At 41.2% G+C, this 20683-nt stretch overlaps 1 protein-coding gene across 4 annotated transcripts in view; it reads left to right on the top strand.

Moving 5' to 3' along the window:
• PCLO (piccolo presynaptic cytomatrix protein) overlaps nt 1-20683 on the top strand; it is a 537772-nt gene that overhangs the window by 435594 nt on the left and 81495 nt on the right. For all 4 annotated transcript variants that reach the window (XM_048836504.2, XM_048836503.2, XM_048836502.2 and 1 more), the window contains exons 15-17: nt 674-804; nt 4507-4533; nt 9681-9774. In XM_048836504.2, coding sequence (XP_048692461.2) covers nt 674-804; nt 4507-4533; nt 9681-9774 — 252 coding nt within the window. The remainder of the gene's footprint in view (nt 1-673; nt 805-4506; nt 4534-9680; nt 9775-20683) is intronic.

Below are 20683 nucleotides of genomic sequence, written 5' to 3'. Positions count from 1 at the left end.
TCTGGCAGCCTCTTTTGTTAACTTTTAGCAGATATGGTATAAGGAGCAGAGACACTGATGGTTTGTGGGATACGGGACAGCTATACCATAGGTGCAGAGTGAAGAAAAGGACAGTACCACCAGAGACATGGGGAAATGAAGAAAGGAGCCAAGAGAGTCTTGAGAGTCAAGAGAAGATGATACAAGTTAGGATGGTCATTTAGGGTGTGTGGGAAAAAGCCCATTTCAAATTATGGGGAGGGTGCACTTTGAAGCTGTGTGAGTGAATATTGGCTACTCCCCTGACTGGGAACAATCCTGTACTGTCAATGGGATAGACTGAGATGGCTTATGGTTGTGAGTGCATAAGACTGACTGATGGAGCGCACACTACCATGCTGGTTTTAGAATCTCTACCTGAGATCTCTAGTGTAAGAGCTAAGGCTGTTGACCAGGTCATTCTCTTTTTTTGTGGAGGCGCAAACAATCATTTTAGCAGGAAGCAGAATCTGTTTCTGTGCTCCCAGGTCACTGAAAGATTAAATCATCTGCTGAAATGAGTCACTTGTCAAGTAGATGTGAATAGGTGTTGCTGCATTTAATAAACATTTATGCAAAGGGTTTCAGGGGAAAACTGAATTCTTAAGTAAGCAAAGGAAAAAATAATTCTCAAGTATTTTAATGCCCACTCTAGCTTCAAATCAACTATGACAAGCACCTTGGCAACCTCATCATCCACATTCTTCAAGCAAGAAACCTAGCTCCACGAGACAACAATGGCTATTCTGACCCTTTCGTTAAAGTCTATCTACTTCCAGGGAGAGGGTAAGTAGAGGGGAAATTTCAGATTGAACTCTGTTGCTTTTCATTTGTCTTTGATGCCAGTCCTGAAAAACAGAACTTAGATTAAAACTTCAGAAAATCTGGTTAGTATCAAGCAGCACTGAACATCTCTTTGTTCTTTTTTTTAACAAGACAGTGCAAATAAAGGGCCCAATCCTATTTCCTGTGAAATCCATGTGAGTTTTGTCATTGATTTCAGTGGGATCTGAAGCAGGCCTGTAGATTTCATCTTTATTTTGAATTTTTACAGAATAAAAGTCACACACATGCACAAATTATGTTAAAATAACATTGTGGTCTGGTGAAACCCACCAGATCCATGGAGTTCAGAGTTTTCCTTAGGAATCTGTCTTTTACTCTGCTCTGCCTGTTTTTTCTGGTTCTTATGTTTTTGGGAGACTGTAATGAAGGACACTGCAAGGTGAGACTAGGGTGGAATTTCATCTTTGGCTCATCTTTTTTTCTAGTTTTTGTGAATTTAAGACCAAGATTTGCCATGTTAATTCCATGTTCAGTAATCTCTCTATGATTGGTTTTAAAGGTACAGTGTAAATTTAAAAAGGAGAGCTATTAGAAAACATCCCTTTCAGGGAGCATATGAGAGTTAAAATATTTGATAGGTTGTTATGTGGGGTTCCCCACTGAAGTGTTTGTGTAGTGTTTTATAATTTTTTTCACAGATCATAATGACTCCTTTGAACCATTAGTATAATAGCAAATCTATAATCAGTGCTCCTTTCTAATGCATACTGCTGTCTGATAAACTGTAATAACTTTGGTTTTAGGTCCTGATCTTGCAAGCAGTTACACATGTGCAGAACAAACAGTCCCACTGACTTAAATAGTGGAACTACATTTAACTTTATGTAGGTTTATTCAGTTTATGTAACATGCATAAGAACTTGCAGGACCAGCGCCTTATTTTGCAGTGGCACAATCTGCAGGGACCTGGGTTTGGGCAATCAATCTAATGGTTAGAGTCAGGAGCCTGGAACCAAAGCCAGAGTCAGAATCTGAGTCAAAGATCAGAGAGCATGGCTACTCTGGAAACTTCAAAGCGCGGTCGCAAGAGCGCTCCCATGGCAGCACTTTGAAGCACTCCTGGTAATCCACCTCCATGAGGGGATTAGCTCTGAGCGCTGGGAGCACGGCTCCCTGTTTACAGTAGCGCTTTAAAGCGCTCTGACTTGCTGTGCACAGGGGCTGATTTTTCACACCCCTGAGCCGGCTGATTAGAGCACTATAAAATGTAAGTGAGGCCAAGCCCAGAGCCAGAGTCTGGTTCCAAGCCAAAAGTCAGTGCCCGAGTCTGGTGCCAAGCCAGTGGTCAGAGTCAGGAGTCAAGGCAGGCATCAAAGCTGTAGTCAGCATCGGGTTAGGGCGCAAGATCACAGACCTAGAGCGAAGCAGGAAAACAGGAACTGGGAATAGATGGGGGTCTGAGTTAAGGAGAGCATGAACAAATGAGAAGGGAGGGCTCAGGAGTTACGCAAGCAGGCAGGGTCCATAGTAACAGCCAACCAAGGTTTCACCTAGCTGCTCAGACACCTTCCTCTGCCTCTTTCTGGTTTGTATAGTGCATCCCAGCCAATCAGTAAGGCTGGACATTTCCCCCAAACAGGAATTTTGTGGACGGGGTCCTAGGTGAACTATATCTTTACTAACCCCTTTCTCAACTGGTTCAGGTGAGCTGCCAATGTCTCGCAACCCACAGGCCCGGGTTTGAGGCCTGTAATCCTTCATACAATCCTGTAAATGTTCATGCATGTGAATAATCCCATTAGCCCTAACAGAGTCTTAGGCCTCGACCACATTAGTTAAAAATGTATGTCTGACCTTTGTACTTAGGAGAGGTGAAAGCTGTTGGAGAATATTTGTTTCAGAGGCATTATGCCCCTCTAGTATAGCTAGATTTATTTTTTGAATCAAACCTTTATCAGCTATTGTCCCATCAAGTGGGTTCATGCCTTTCAGCTGCTTGTAAATTAAATTTTAAAATTAACTATTTTATATAAATGACTTTTTCCAACAATGCAGCACAACAGTCAGCTCTTGAGTGTGTACACTAGTATTTTAAAACAGTAGTTCCTTAAGAGTCTTAGAATATGACTTACTGCACATATTTGGCCACCACATAATACATTACTTCAAGAACTTAAATTCTCTTGGACATAATTGATGGCAATCGCTCCAGAGGATCTGTGACAGTCATTCAGGCTATCAATCTGCTGTCTCAAGCAATCCGTAGGTATGGATTGGTGGCCCAATTCTGCAAACTCTTACTTACCTATGTTAAAATAATGCATATGGACTTTAATAGGCTCCAACTCTGCAAGAACATATGGACAGATTCAGCTTCACACATGTAAGTTATTCCCATAAGCAGTCCCATTCATTTCAATTACTCAATCTTGCAAACGTTTATACAGATGAACAAGTAACTCACATAACCATTAAATTTATTTATATATATTTAAAAATATATTTTTTCTTTGCACAATACCCATCATCATTAGTCCATATAATGGAATATTGGCCTGCACTTTAAAAGTGAACCTATTTTTGAGCTATGCCATAGTAGCATGATGCTTCTGAAATTAGTAGTTTCCTTTTGGTTTTGGCCTCCTATAATTTATATATATATATATATATATATATATATATATATATATATATATATATATATATATAATATACTAAACTCCATAGTTGCATCATATAAGCAAACTGTGTAAATATGTGCAGATATGCTGAATTGCACACACAACTATTTGTTTTACACCTGCAAATGGATTTGCCTGCAATTTTGGTAAGTGTAGCTAATGAGGCTCTCTTGAAAATTTGACACTTATTACCCAAATGTTCAGCTTAGGATGAATTTCTGAACTATGGTTCCAATTCAGCAAGGTACTTAACCACACATATAGCTAAAAGCACATGAATTGTCCCATTGAAAACATGGTTGATTCAGGCTATAAAGGGCTCAGTCTTGCTCCTAGAGAAATTGGTTATGAAATTCCCATTGAAATCAGTAGGTCCAAAATGGCTAAAAAAGACCATTTATGATGGATACATAGTAAATCCTTACGTATTGTGACATCTACAGTTCCATTTTATGTAAAAACTGAGTTTTAATTACTTGTGCCGATTGTCATATGAGAAGTTGGAGGGAGTGGGAGGGGAGTTATTGCCCTGATTTTGTAGAAATAAGACTTTAACTTAGAGATAGGTCCAAGCTACAAAGTTCTGACCTGAATTCAAATCCAGCTCCAAACGGGGACAAAGTTCTGGGGCATTTAAATTTCCATTGTGGTTTGGGCCCATTTCTAGTTCAAACTATGATTAATGTTATCATTCACAATGGGACATATTGCTTTGGGGATTCTTTGTACATACCACTGACAATTAAAGTGGAGAGATGCTCAGTAATTTCATTACTTTTATCTGAATACAAATGCATTCACTGATTGCTAATACATATCTTTCTTTTTGATGTAGTTCAATCCACATCAAAATATGTATTCTTGTTAATGTCTGTTTCCTGTGATTCTGAAACTAGAAACTGCTCATTTATTATTCACATGTTCTCTCTTTCGTTTCTGTCTATTCCCATTTTCTCTCATGCTGCTTCCTCCACTTTCCTATCTCCATTTATTACACTGTCTCCTCACTGGGTCCATGCAGACAAGTCATGGTTGTCCAGAATGCAAGGTAGAGTGACTTATCTTTCAATTTTATTCTTTGAAGCATGCATGCATCAAGCTGTGATTACCTTATGCATGTACCTGTAGATTTTCATTGAGTTCTGGTGACCTATAAATCCAGGAACCAAGACTGGCTTTGCTGTTCACTGTCTAATGAATCTGATTTCCAGAAGGGAAAGAAATTGGTGGAGGAGGGGGGGAATTGTTGTGGTTCCTGATGCAGTAACGTTTTAGGATCAAACTCTGTAGTTCTTAATTATTTAAAACTTACACTGAAGTGAATGGGAATTTTGTTCAATCAAATACTGCGTAAATTGGTCCTTACTCTTTGATGCTTGTGATTAACTGTGAACTTGTCACATAATTTTCAGCAGAGGTTACTGCTGAGAGACAATCAGAGATGCTGACATTATTTGGAAGTGACCCAATTCTACCTTTCTTTAGAGAACTATTGTACACCTTATACAAAACCTTTGCCTAGAATTATATTATAGATTATTGTACTAGATGGATTTATAGCTTTCTAGCAAAAGTCCACATATAAATGGCAGTCTGAAGTAAGCAGAACTGAAATATTAGTTAGATTTACCTGTGCTGGGTTTTGGAGTACAGGTATAAAACAGATTAAATGACAAAATTCTGCTCTTAAATACACCAGTGTCAACCCACAGCAGAGTGGGTACAGAACCAGATTTTCTGTTTTGTTGGAAATTCCATGATTTTGAATTTTTTTCTATTCCAAAACAGAATGAAAACAAAACTAAACAAAAATGAAATTTTCCTATGAAACCAAATACCAAAACAAAATTCATTTCAGGTCAATCAAAATATTTCATTTGGATAAAATATAAACATTTCATTGCAATTTTGACGTTAAAAACATTTTCCACTATGTTTTTGTGGAAAAACAATTAATTTTGTTCTGAAAAGTCATTTGTAAATGAAAAATTGGAATGTTCCCTTCAAAAAATGTCAAAGCACTTTGTCTGAGATTTGGATGGGAGGGGTAAGGAGTGGGGGGCGCGAGGGTGAGAAGGGTGGAAGAGGGTCCTAAAGAAAATTTTATTGAAATTGACACATTTTGCAAAACCTGTCAATTCAGAGGAAAATGGCCTATTTGTCAAAAAAAACTTGTTTTGACTAAAAATTTCTGACCAGCTCCAACCCAGAGTAATACCAGATACAATTCAGCGCTCTAATCTCACATTTATTTAAAAAGGAAAATTTAAGCAGGCTAATAGGTGGCTTTTTTAATAAACAAATTCTGCTCTGCCTCAAATCACGGTTATTTCATAATTAATATAATTATATAATTCATGTATTCAAACGTTAATTTTTCCATGTAAGAGTAGTCTAATACTTTCTTTATTCTATAAGTAATGTATTGTGTTACTGCATATAGCAACAGGGTATAAAAAGGGAAACCCAGAGAAATGATAAAGAAAAGGAAGAGCCTCTGTTTGTGTTCTTTCCACATATGGCATGTCTTATTAGTTTCAAGTATGAACTCCATTGGGAGTTGACTAGTTTTAATGAAGGTGTTGTATCAAAGCATCACCATCTGTTAATCACAGGCAAAGGGAAAAGTGGTAATCTAGTGGGACAGATCCAATGTATTTGCCAGGTCTTTCTTCTTAAAATTGCACAGTCCTTCAAGTGGCATTCTGCTTTGTGTGGGCTTTTCTAGATTTAGTCAGTGTTGTTGTTTTTTAATTTCTTGCTGTGCAACAGACTCAGTCCCTTTTGCAATAGCACTTCAGGCCAAATTCTGCTCTCACAGATATAAAACTGGAGTAACTCAGGGTCAGCCTTAGGGAAAAGGATGCCCTGGATGAACTTATATTTTGGCACCCCTGGCAGAGGCACCCGCCCATGACCCCTGGCCCCCACAGTCTCCCCACTATTGCCCCTGACCCCCGCAGGCTCTCCAGGCTCCCCACCCTCATTGCGCCCAAGCCCCACTTCCTCCCCACAGTGCTTAATTTATAATGCGAGACCTGCCAGGGCTCAGGCCCAGTAACCCTTGGCACAAATTAAGCACTGGTTGGGTGGCTCAGAAATTCCCTCTCTGTGCAGCCTGGTCTGGATGGCGGGAGAGCAGCAGTGGATGGCCAGGTGCCCAGCTCTGAAGGCAGAGCCACTGCCATGAGTGACTGGCCGTCCAGGCCGGGCTACACAGACAGGGAGTTTCTGAGCCCAGGGCCTTCCCCAGCCGTATACCTCCTGACCACTGCGCCCGCAGGAAGGGGATACCAGGGGTTGGCCCACTGGCTCTGCAGGGGCGAGCCTGTTGCCTGTGTCTCCCCGCCAGCTGGCAGCTCCAGGTGCCATCACCTTCCCCCCTGCCTGGCTTGCCAGTGGCTCCAGCCCCAGACTTGCCCACACAACCCCCCCCTCTCTGGCAGCCCAGGCCCACCAGCTTGCAACACTCAGGTGGTGCCCCCCCACGACCCCGACCATGGCACCTTGGACAGTCACCCATGTTGCCCACCCCTAAGGCTAACCCAGGAGTAACTGCCCGGAGTTCATGGGAATTACTCAAGATTTACAGTGGTATCAAGGAGACCAGCAGGGGGGTCCAATCCCCTACCCACTTTCACAACCCAAGATCTCCTCCCCTGAAACCAGTATATCCCTTGAGTACCAGAATCATCCAGACCAAGTTCCAGTGCCTCTGAACTGTCTTCAAGCTCCTATGTTCCCCACTGTCCCTGCCCCCTTTCTCCTGCCCCTGGGTAGGAGGGAAATGGATTCCAACTTGTGCAAGGGGAGTCTGGGTGAGTTAATCTTTACAAGTCGGCATTAGCTGATCAGAAAAGTAGTGTGAGGACAGAGATGCTCACCCCAGTCCTGCCCTTCTCAGCTTACCCCATCTCCAGATGTGCAGAGACAGCTTCAGAAAGGCCTAAGGAGGGGCTTGGGAGCAGGAGAATGGGGGGAACATGCCACTGAGTTTGTCTGGTTTTCTTAATAGGCATAAATATTTAAGTGGACCATGAAATAGGATTAGTCATCATAGTCTTTCTGCTTCCCAGAGAGGTTTACGGTTTGGTGGTGTTGGTGGTAGTGGGGTGGTTGTTTTTGCCTTCTTTGCAAAGAATGCAGAGTAATAAGATTATAGGGTGAATTTCTTTTTAACATGCATTCATTCCCCCTGAAATCCCATCCATCTTTCTTACTGATGCATGATAAAAAAGAAAAAGAAAAAGAGCTCCTTTTTTAACAGATATCATTACACTCTGAGGTTGTCAGACCCAATTGCATTATGGACATGTTCTGCTTTCCTCTCTTAAGTGGACGTGGGAAGATACTCTGCTTTACAAACCACAGTGCCCTACACATTTTTTAGTAAATTGGAGGACAGTAGTACATCATGTTTTGAAAGAAAATGAATGGGGCTGTGTGAAATGGGCTAGGTGTGGGATGCAGAAGAGCTGCAAGTCACTGTCTTTACAGATTTCAGAGTAGCAGCCGTGTTAGTCTGTATTTGCAAAAAGAAAAGGAGTACTTGTGGCACCTTAGAGACTAACACATTTATTTGAGCTGTAGCTCACGAAAGCTTATGCTCAAATAAATTTGTTCGTCTCTAAGGTGCCACAAGTCCTCCTTTTCTTTTTGTCTTTACAGAGTGTCACTCAGAACTGAATGTCTGAGGAAAAGAGGCAGGAGAGGGATTTCATGTCACTGTGCTCACAAATGTCTCGTTATTACGGAGCAGACCTCAGATGTGCTGTATGTTCCTCAGGGCCTGTGATGTAATATAGTGTGAGAGAGAGGAGAATGTGGGCCTTTGGGCCTTTCTGAAAAATATGTATATAGATAGAAAAACAGATATGAGACAATAGAGTAGAGCCTGTCAGAAAATGGTAAGTATTTTCTGTGGAAAAAAATTGGAAAGAACTTTTCACAACTGTTTGCACAATTTATTTCAGTGGAGCCACTTGTATAGTATAATGTACTGTTTGACATGAGTAAGAGTATCGACTACGACCACTGTGTCCAAAGCTGTAATTATGCAAGTACTCAAAATGAGGCAATCCGTACTGGTGTTTACTCCATTAGAACCATAGCAGAGGGAGGAAATCATATTTGCCAAAAGAACAGGGACAAATCAAGCTGGGAAATATTACTTATACGCTTTCAGAGTGGTCTTAAAACAAGGAAGAATAATCAAAAATAAAATAAACCAATCTTCAAGTCTTTGATTGTTCCTTTACATTAGGGCCATGTTTAAATGTAAATAAAAGAGCAGTTAACTTTCATTTATCAAAATGGTTCTGCACTTTAAATCTATTTGGGTGCTCAGAATCCTAGAAGTTCTTGGTATTTTCTTAGGTAACCCTATGACATCTTTTCCATTAACATTTTATATTAAATTAAAATTGGTATACAAGTGGATCTAGCATCAGGGCTTATAGTGCCCAAGGAATCCATAATGTATGAAAGGTGAGTGCATTACTTGCTCTTCACCCAGGAAATGCAGAGTATAATTGAGTATATTTCAGCTCCTTTTTAATGCAGCTAATTCAGCCAAACTTCTTATACTTGCCTATTGATAAAAACGAGCTTGATGCACTTTTATGCTTGGTCTCACTACAGTCAGAGGCGAAGCCAGAGAACAGGATCAGTATGAAATTACTGTTTCTTTCATTAACAGTATATCAGTGTACCATTGCTTTCATTTAATGTTCCTATAAGATGAGACTCCTGTGATTAAAGAATACAAAATAAAAATAAAATGGATTAAGCCTACCTAAATGTGATAACAGAAAGATGTTCTTTGGGAAAGAAACACATTATCATTTACAGTTGTAATTAAAGCCCTGCTCTAAAGAGGCAGGAGGTATGTATAACTACAGTAAAAAAAAAAAAAAAAAAAAGGCTTGTGTTTCCTGATGCTGGAGGTTGAACAGTTTTCTTGTAGGCAGGCTGAGCTTTCAGAAGGCTCATAACGTCAGCTTTTTAAAGATAGCATCATGAAACCATGGTACAGCAGCTTGGGCAATGCAGATAAAGAAGGTAGGCGCTCATTGTATTCTTATAGCCCTGAGTTGTTGCAGGTTTTTTTCTATTTCCATAAAATATATTCTGTACAAGAACAGAAGGAAACAAAAGAGGACTAATGTAATGTTCCCTTCCTTTGTTCAAATTCAGTGCTGAGTACAAGCGGAGGACTAAATACGTGCAGAAAAGCTTGAATCCCGAGTGGAATCAGACGGTCATTTATAAAAGTATCTCCATGGAGCAGGTACATGACTATTAGCACTATCCACTGTGATTTTCTGTTCTGTTATTTGTATGGCCAGTGACTGTCATTGTGGAATCAGGGGTGATATTGGAGGGAGTTCATCCCCCTGAGAAATCCTGCTATCAAATTGAAGGGAAGCTTGAATGATTTCCTTGCCTCTGATAGAGTTCACTCTCTCTACAGATACAGTTTGAGCATCTCTGCCAGAGATTTAGTTGCCCCTTCAACTCGTAAAAATACTTCCCAATAGTTTTGGTTTTTTTACTTTGGAATTCACCGTATTGCACCTACTATCAGTTATTTAAAAAAGCGTTTGGAGGCAAATACCCTTGATCCCTCTATTAGTTCTATACGCACATACACATCATTTAAAGTCACACCAGGTCAACATTACTATGCTGGACTATCAATATACTTAGTGTATTTTCCAGGGATAAGTAAGTTCAAGCACATTTAACATAGATTTGTTCACCAAGTGGCATAGGCGTCAACTTCTGCTGGCACTGGTCGGTGCTCGATCCCCCTCTGCCCCGGCCCCTCCCTGACTTTACCCCATCCTGACCCCTTTCTGCCCCTGCCCTGCCCCCATTCCAACCCCTTCCCCAAAGTCCCTGCCCCAACTCTGCCCCCTCCCTGCCCCTATTCCAATCCCTTCCCCAAATCCTGGCCCCGGCCCTGCCTCTTCCCCACCTCCTCCCCTGAGCACGCCACAGTCCCACTCCTCCCCATCCCTCCCAGAGCTTGTTACGCCATGAAACAGCTGTATTGTGGCGGCAAGTGCTGGGAGGAGAAGCGGGAAATGGCGCGCTCAGGAGTCGGAGGTGTGGTGGGGCGGGGGGGGCAGAGCAGGGAGGGGAGCGGAGCTTGGCTGCTGGTGGGTGCAGAGCACCCACCAATTTTCCCCGTGGTTGCTCTAGCTCTGGAGCATCCACAGAGTTAGCGCCTATGCCAAGTGTTGTCTTTGTCTCACTGTCTGGAGTGGCTCACGACCCTGAGGGCCAACCTTGGGGCAGACTGTCAAGAAGCAGGGGAAAAACTCCAACCTGGTTGTATGTTCTATAATGAGATTTCACCAACCTAGTAACAAGTGTGATCTCCTAAAGCACTATACCAGTCTTACCATGGAGTCACAGAGAGTCCCACTGCCACCCGGGCAAGATGGACATTATAACAGATGGTTGCTTTACACCAAAAATCACAACAATATTCAGGTTAGTCCCAGTCCTGAAGGACCAGTCACTTACTTCAGGCCAGTTGTACTCAGATCTGAAACCAAAGACAGTACTTGTAGCTAATCCTGTAACAAACCAGCCACAGGTTTAGTAACTAGGAAAAAGAAATAAGAGTTCTTTACAAGAGTAAAGCAGGTAAACACACACACACACACACATGAGTTACAGTCAGCTTTCAAAAAGTAATAGAAACTTCTGTAGTAAGCAGACTCTATGTATCCTTTAGGGCTAACCCAGGCAAAACATGCTTAGAAAGCCTCACCCTCAGAGTTCAAGCAGCAAAAGAATAATAAATTCTCCTTAACAGGCATTTTTATTCCCTTCCCCCAGCATCCCAGTGATAAAATGAGGGGTTGGGCACGTAATCTCTTCAGGGCTGTGGGAGACAAAATCAACAAAGTCTTTGTTCCACGATGGCCCATTTGGATTCAATAGTCTTTCCTCATGGGCAGGAATCTGTAGGAATCCAGCATTTTGCATTAGGTGAAGTCTTCTTTATTGTTTGGTGAGCTACATAGTTTCAAAGCAAACATTTTACAGTTATAGAACAAACACTTCAGTATTACCTTATAGCATGGTTTTAAGTGAGATTATGCATGCAGCAATTTACAGGCATTTCATAAAGTCTAAACACTAGACATATAGATATAAATTCAGTACCTATCTTAATAATACTCCAGAGGTAATACTGACTGGTTTACCGTTATGCATTTGTCAGTGTTCAGTGAGGCCTTAAAGGCTTTGGCATTAGTTTGCATTTGGTCTGGTGATGTCACCATCTTCTTTTGAGACAGCCTAGTTAGCTGATGACCATCAGAGATCTTCCTTCCTGGCATCTAGCATGTCTAAGATGCACCTGCTGAGTCTCAGGATTGTAACTAGAGACTCAGGCTTTGAGTGTTTTCCAGGTCTGTGAGGCTGCCTCCAGGATCCCACACTTTCGGCAATGCCACAGCTGCAGGCATGGCAACTCTGAATGTGATGCTGAATTAACTAGAGAGAGTGAGTCAAGACATAGGGCATGTCTAAGACGGAGAAACAAGAAGTCTTGCTCCTTACAGTCATCCAGATTCACTTATATTAGGGGTTCTGATGTTTTCTATATTTAAATAAAATACATATGGAATGTTGCTGTTTTCACACATAATAGTGAGGGGCTTAAGGATGGGCTTAGTCCCCTGAGAGGAACATTTTAGGGTTTTTATTTTCCAAGAGTAGACCAGCTTCAGTCACAGTTGAGGAGGGGAGTCCCTCATGTTCTCAAAAGCTTTCTCCTGCTTACTATTGTTAGTTTTCTAAATCTAATCTTGAGTTCCGAAATCAGCTGTGGTAGCCTTTAGCATGGCAGTGCTCTGAGTGTGAGAAAGAGAAGTTTTGTCCTTTTTAAAAAATTCTGACAAAACGAGGGTCTCCCTCCTGGTTTAAATCCAAAAATTATGGAGTAATGGACCTAGACAGATTATTTGTTTCCAGCACCTGGATCCAGTTGCATTTCCTGAATGTTCCTGTATTTCTTAGCATTTAAGTTCTTGACACTTTCAGATTTGATTTTTCACAGCCATCCAATCTCTCAGTACTTTATAAATGACTTCAGCATGCCAAGCTTGCTACTGCAGAATGTCCAGATTTTTTCAGCTGCCTTGATCTGATCCTTCATCCTGACACACAGCCCTTAAAATTAGCCTCCCAATTTCAAACTTGATTATTTATTCTTCTCTTTCAGTGATGACAGTGTGGATTAGTGAATTCGTTTTTGCATGAAGCAACACTAAGAAGGCTGGAGAGGGGACTAATGTGGTTCACAGGATTGATAATGGGTAGGGCTGCATGTCAGTCATGGAGGTCACGGAAGTCACAGATTCCGTGACTTTCCACAGTGTCCATGACTTCTGCAGCAGTCAGTGTGGATGACCTCAGGGCCGCCCAAACAGCTGGCTCCCGGGCCAGCTGCTCAGGTGGCCCCAGGGACAGCCAAGCCCTGGGGACAGCCACACCAGCCACTGCTCAGGTGGCCCTCGGCAGCTGTCCCAGGGCGGCCGGAGCAGCCGCAGTCTGTGGCCCAGGCAGCATTCCCTGGGTGGCCGGCCAGAGCAGCTGTGGTCTCTGGCCCCAGACAGTGGTCCCCAGGCAGCTGGCAGGAGCAGCCCCAGTCCACGGCCCCTGGCAGCAGGTGCCGCTGGCCCCGGGTGCCTCCAGCCTCAGGAGCCACCTCTGCCCCCAGCAATGACCACCCCAGCAGCGTCCCCCACAAAATATCCCTCCCCACACTCCCCCACCCAAGTTTTAGTCACAGATATTTTTAGTATAAGTCATGGACAGATCACGGCCATGAATTTTTGTGACCTGTCTATGACTTTTACTAAAAATACTCATGACCAAATCGTAGCCTTAATAATGGGCTATGGAGTCTTTTACTGCTAAGGTCATGGGCTGAAATCCAGCTCAGTTATGGCTTCCAGGGTTTGTGTAAACTTGTATTTTGGTGTCACACCTTGGGGGTTTGCATACATAGCATTTCAAAATAATCCAAAAGTTCAAAGTGAAATTCAGCCAAATCCCTGCCTGTTTTCACAGTGAAGGTATGCAAAATGAAAATGGTATGACTGCAATGCAGCCCCTAAACCTCCCAGGTTCACTAAAGAGGTTTGTAAATCTTAGCAAACTTTCCAAATAATCCAGGCTGATTTTCAAGTTTAAAATGGTTTGGTTTCAGGGTCTGCTGTGAACATGTCACAGGTCTAGTTAGCAGGGACTGAACATCAAAAATTTATTTGGTGACCTTAAATGAGCTGATGTTCTCAGCCAGAGCCTAGTAGAAAGTTGTCTGTATCTCAGCCACTCTTACCACAGGCCCTAATTGGCAAAGTAACAGTCAAAAGTTTGCCGTTCAGGATGCCAGCTAGGGCCTGTGCTAAGAGTGGCTGAAATACTGACACCTGCTCACTGAGCTAAGATCAAAGAATTTAAAATGTGACAAAAAAGAATTTTAAATTTTTTTAACCTTTGCTTCTACTGTCACTACAATCGTATTCTGTTCTCTTCCATGGAGGTTCTGGGCAAAATGTTCAGAATGAATAGTTTATTCAAGGAAAAATGCAGTTTTATTCGAACTTTCAGCAAATTTGACAAATAGTTTCAGAATGGTTGGAGGAAGAAATGGTGTTGATGCTGGTATCCTTCCCATTTACAACCTTTAGCCCAGTGGTTCAGGCACTGGACTTTCTTGATTCAACAAAAATTCCAAAAAAAATCAGATTCTGTTTGATCCAAACTGCATTTTGTTTTTAATTTTTCAGAAAGACCACGTCACCCAACCAAAAAATCAGTTATTCACCTTGCTCTATGTTAATACAGCACTCATCACCTTGGTATCTGAGTGCCTTCCAGTAATACATCAAAGAGAAGTATATTAAGAGATGTGACTAACATCTGTCACATGTTGTTTGTTCTTTCGTCGTCTCCGCCAGGGGAGAACTGTGTGTAACATAGTGTCTTTTTTTGGTAGGGACTTTTCTTTTCACACCTCTCCTGGCATGTATCTGTTGGCTAGAGAGAATGAGATGGTTGTGTAGGTGGATGATTCTTCTCTTAGGAAAATGCAGTGCTATTCCATGAATTAGCAAGAGTTCCACAGAGCAGCAAGGTTAAATACCTTGCCAAGATAGCAAATAGCACCATAGTCCCTCCCAGCATTGGATCTTTCCTGATTTTTGTGATTCCAGTTGTTCCTAGAGTATATGATGGCTGCAAATGCACATATAAATAAACATATACTACAGCTTGGAGAATTGTCTCCATGTCAAGCTGTTCATAGTGTCTGGACGCATAGCCAACATGGATTGATATTTCACAACAGTTTGATAATGACTATAAATAGGAGTTTAAGAGAATAACAATGCTGGTTGCAGAACAGATGTTCTGATCAGCAAACTACTTAAGCTACATCGGATTGTGAATTAGCCATATACTGTCAGCAATCATTTCCTTGCTAGTGTTGGCTCAAAAACTTGATAAAACTATTCTTTCAGAGAAGCATTTTCCACTCCTCCATCAGTTTGGAGAGTTGGTCTGAAATCCATAAGATGAAATTAATTAAAGATAAGAACAAAGTCCTGCACTTAGGAAGAAAAAATCAAATGCACAACTTACAAAATGGGGAATAATTGGTGAGGTTACTGCTGAAAAGTTTCAGAGGGTCATACTGGATCACAAATTGAATTGAGTCAATAATGTGATACAATTGCAAATAAGGCTAATATCATTCTGGAGTGTATTAACAGGAGGTAATTGTCCTGATCTACCCAACACTGATGGGGCCTCAGCTGGAGTAATTTGTCCAGTTCTGGGCAGGACACATTAGGAAAGATAAAATTGGAATGAGTCCAGAGGAGAGCAACAAAAATGATAAAAGTTTAGAAACCTGAACTCTGAGGAAAGGTTAACAAAAAACTGGGCAGATTTAGTCTTGAGAAAAAAAGACTGATGCGGGGAACCGATAACAGTCTTCAAATATTTTGAGGGCTGTTATAAAAAGGACAATAATCAATTGTTCTCCATATCCACTGAAGGTAGGACAAAAAGTAATGTGCTTAATCTATGGCAAGGGAGACTTAGACATTAGGAAAAGCTTTCTAACTATAAGGGTAGTTAGATTCTGGAATGGGCTTCCATGGGAGATAGTGGAATTCCCATCACTGGAGGGTTTTAAAAGCAGGATGTACAAACACCTGTGATGGATGGTCTAGGTTTATTTGGTCCTTCCTCAGCACAGGGCACTGGACTTGATGACCTCTCAAGGCCGTTTGATTCTATGATCAAAGGCATGCTCTCCTGCTGACAGCAAATAAGTATTATTAAATGTTTGTTAATATAGTCTTTTTAACGTCACTGTCTAGACATTGGCTGGTTATACAATTTTTCATTTTCGTTTTCTCTTTCATAACATAGCAGAAATTAAACTGAAAATAATTATGAGAAAGACTTTTGAATGAAACAGACTTTTTCAAGACCATAATGATTAATTTTGCAATGTAGCAAGTTCCAGTTAGACAGTTAAATGGAAAAAATAAGTAAAACTGAGTATTTATTTCATAATTAATTTTTTTGGAAGGGGAGAATGATGGAGATATTTTAATTTAGGGAGGGGTTCTAGACATATATTACAAACATTGCTATGTATACTCAGGTTTCAGAGGAACAGCCGTGTTAGTCTGTATTCGCAAAAAGAAAAGGAGTACTTGTGGCACCTTAGAGACTAACCAATTTATTTGAGCATGAGCTTTCGTGAGCTACAGCTCACTTCATCAGATGTATACCGTGGAAACTGCAGCAGACTTTATATACACACAGAGAATATGAAACAATACCTCCTCCCACCCCACTGTCCTGCTGGTAATAGCTTATCTAAAGTGATCAACAGGTGGGCCATTTCCAGCACAAATCCAGGTTTTCTCACCCTCCACCCCCCCACACAAATTCACTCTCCTGCTGGTGCTAGCCCATCCAAAGTGACAACTCTTTACATAATCAAGTCGGGCTATTTCCTGCATAGATCCAGGTTTTCTCACATCCCCCCCACCCCCATACACACACAAACTCACTCTCCTGCTGGTAATAGCTCATCTAAACTGACCACTCTCCAAGTTTAAATCCAAGTTAAACCAGAACATCTGGGGGGGGGGTAGGAAAAAACAAGAGGAAACAGGCTACCTTGCATAATGACTTAGCCACTCCCAGTCTCTATTTAAGCCTAAATTAATAGTATCCAATTTGCAAATGAATTCCAATTCAGCAGTTTCTCGCTGGAGTCTGGATTTGAAGTTTTTTTGTTTTAAGATAGCGACCTTCATGTCTGTGATTGCGTGACCAGAGAGATTGAAGTGTTCTCCGACTGGTTTATGAATGTTATAATTCTTGACATCTGATTTGTGTCCATTTATTCTTTTACGTAGAGACGTAAAAAAGATACCCTCTGTAGCCTACCAACAAAAGGCAACATAATCATAATCTGAGCAAGACGAACATTCCACCATGTAGGCTGTGTTATACATACACATATTACTCAATACATTTCAGTAAATTTACGTTAGTGTCACAAAGTCCTGTACACAGCACTCAATTTTATGAATACTAGGAATGGGCAAACCTTGCAGGGTTTTAGATTTTGTAAACTTGACATGCTTTTAGGGGGTCTGGAGAGGATAGCTTGGAATTCTCACTAAACTAAGTTTGTGGTGGTAAAACTTTTTTGCCCTATAATTTATACCCAGATTTATTTTGAGCGAGTCAATTAAAAGTGTTTTGTCTAGCTCAAAAGAAGCTTGTGCTCTGCTATACATCAGAAATAAAAAAAACATTCCTCTAAAGTTAAACTGCACTAAGTGGTGGCCTGTATATAGTAAAGATCCTGTATCTATTTTTGTCATAATTTTTTCCTCTCTATTCCCCTTTTCAATGTATTATAAATGTATTATATTTGATACAGTGCAGTAACCTTAACATGTTATGTGCTTTTACATTCTATATTGCAAAACTAACAGACATGAGACAAAATGAAACCTGTAGTCAAATGACTGCTTAGTTTAAAGTACCCTCATAAAAAAATTGGTTTATGATTCAGACACAACAAACCGTTCCTTTCTTTTCTACCTAGCATCACTCCTCTCTGAGCAGTCAATGTTAGGTGACTTGCCTTAATAGGCACTAAAAGAAATCATGATGATGGGTACTGAATGGATGGACTGACAGAACTAGAACTAGAAAACACCTGGTTTATGCAGAGACTATCATCTCTAAGGACCGTAAGGATGAAATCCTGGTCCCACTGAAGTCAATGGTAAAACTGCCATTAGTAGCTTGAGTGGGCCCAGAATTTAATCCAAATTGCCACATGATGTGTCACAATGCTCACTTTTATCTAGCAACTTCCCACACAAGAAACACCCACTAACTGATTCAGGCTCAGCAATGCCTTTGTCTCACCATGACTGGCGCCTAGCCAAAGTTGCTTCCTGATCAAAGGGTGATCATGGCCATCTAGCTGTCCTTCGCCTGGGAACACTTGTTCTTTTCCCGATGAGTGCACTCCCACCTACACAGACACACCTGCCCAGGTTTAGAAAAATTACTTGCAATCACATCACCCGTTAACTTCCTGAGGGGACCTTAAATCACTGACTTCAGCAGCTAAAATTGGATTATGTAAAACAGCACCTCACTTTGCTCAGATAGAGTCACACACAAGGGCTACTTGTAAAATCTCTAATCACAAAATGCTCTTGATTCCTTAATTGTGGTACATATGTCTTCAGACAAATACTTCCCCTCAACTCATATTTGAAACTTATCTCATGCACCCTGCTTAGCAGAGTTCCTCTGATGATTGTCCATTATCCTGGTATTTTATAAAAGCTTTATTAAGTTAAGAGGATTAAAACAGACACTACAAAAAATGTGGAGTACTATAAATTTCCAGCTCTGTTTTATTATCTTGCTAATACAAAAATGCAGTTCCAGCATAGGGCCAGTTGCTTGAAATCCTGGTCTGCTGGATAAGATAGCTCCATCTGAAGAGGGGTGTGATTCTTGTTCAGTGGCGCAAACATAAATTATGCAGGTTAAATACACAATGAAACTTTTTTTTCAGATTTAGACTTAAGAGAAATGATAAGAGAGTGAAGAAGAGAGAGACTAATGTGCTGGCGACATTTTAATAAATGGCTCCCTCAAAAACATTCTGCCTCACTCGGCAGTGCTGTCTGTGTCAAATACTCTTCCCACACAATAAAATATGTATCAGTTCCCACACAAAAATTCAATCAGATCCATACTTTTTCCCCTCCTAGATCCATCTATCCTCTATTTGACATTGGTGAGGCCTCATCTGGAGTACTGTTTTGGGCCCCACACTACAAGAAGGATGTGGATAAATTGGAGAGAGTCCAGCGAAGGGCAACAAAAATGATTAGGGGTCTGGAACACATGACTTATGAGGAGAGGCTGAGGGAACTGGGATTGTTTAGTCTGCAGAAGAGAAGAATGAGGGGGGATTTGATAGCTGCTTTCAACTACCTGAGAGGTGGTTCCAGAGAGGATGGTTCTAGACTATTCTCAGTGGTAGAAGAGGACAGGACAAGGAGTAATGGTCTCAAGTTGCAGTGGGGGAGGTTTAGGTTGGATATTAGGAAAAACTTTTTCACTAGGAGGGTGGTGAAACACTGGAATGCGTTACCTAGGGAGGTGGTAGAATCTCCTTCCTTAGAAGTTTTTAAGGTCAGGTTGACAAAGCCCTGGCTGGGATGATTTAATTGGGGAAGGTCCTGCTTTGAGCAGGGGGTTGGACTAGATGACCTCCTGAGGTCCCTTCCAACCCTGATATTCTATGATTCTATAATTCCTTCTGTGCCAGTCCAGCACATTCATAACTTGTAGAGAAGAGGCACTCTTTAGAACATCTCTCTAAATGTTTAAATATCTTTGCCTATAATTTGTAAAGGGCATTCACAAATGATATGCTAAGCTTTCCCTGCTATCTTGCCACTTTATATAGTCTCTTGTTCAAACTTCTGTTTAATTTTTCACAGGATATTTCCAATAAAAACATGTTCTATGTTGCCCGAGTGGATAGGATATAAAAAAAGAGAGAGAACAGAATTTCACTTAGTTAAGAGCACTTTTTACATCTTTGCTTTCAAACCATATTTTTATTGTTGCCCTATTAGCAAGTGCATTATGTATTCCCCCCAAAAATATTTAAAAATCTCCTTGGGGAGGGGGTAGGATATACTTATTTTAACATAATTTTCAAAGAAACTGGCACTGCATAACTGTTCGTTTTACTAAGACTAAGTGAGACCAGAAGATATTTTGTAACAACAATTACTATAAATCCACTTTTTATTGTGAAGGTCTTCTACATCATTAAGAATATCTGTATTAAACTGGTTTCAGAGTAGCAGCCCTGTTAGTCTGTGTCCGCAAAAAGAAAAGGAGTAGTTGTGGCACCTTAGAGACTAACAAATTTATTTGAGCATAAGCTTTTGTGAGCTGCAGCTCACTTCATTGGATGCATTCAATGGAAAATACAGTGGGGAGATTTATATACACAGAGAACATGAAACAATGGGTGTTACCATACACACTGTAGCGAGAGTGATCACTTAAGGTGAGCTATTACCAGAAGGAGCAGAGACGACCTTTTGTAGTGATAATCAAGGTGGGCCATTTCCAGCAGTTGACAAGAACATCTGGTGAACAGCGGAGGGGGGTTGATGTGCTTAGGCCTTATGATGGTGTCCCCTGAATAGAGTAAGTAGAGTAGGGGCTTTAGGGGATGAGAGCTGAGGAAGCTTTGTTCTAAGTCAGCCATAAAAATGTTGGCATACTGTGGGGCCATGCGGGTACCCATAGCTGTGCCGCTGATTTGAAGGTATACATTGCGCTACATTGATGACATCTTCATCATCTGGACCCATGGAAAAGAAGCCCTTGAGGAATTCCACCATGATTTCCACAATTTCCATCCCACCATCAACCTCAGCCTGGACCAGTCCACACAAGAGATCACTTCCTGGACACTACGGTGCAAATAAGTGATGGTCACATAAACACCACCCTATACCAGAAACCTACTGACCGCTATACTTAACTACATGCCTCCAGTTTTCATCCAGACCACA

The sequence above is a fragment of the Caretta caretta genome, chromosome 1, assembly GCF_965140235.1.
Source record: "Caretta caretta isolate rCarCar2 chromosome 1, rCarCar1.hap1, whole genome shotgun sequence".
Taxonomy (NCBI): Eukaryota; Metazoa; Chordata; order Testudines; family Cheloniidae; genus Caretta; species Caretta caretta.
Note: the sequence above shows the minus strand (reverse complement) of the source record. Positions and strands in the feature narration are given on the sequence as shown.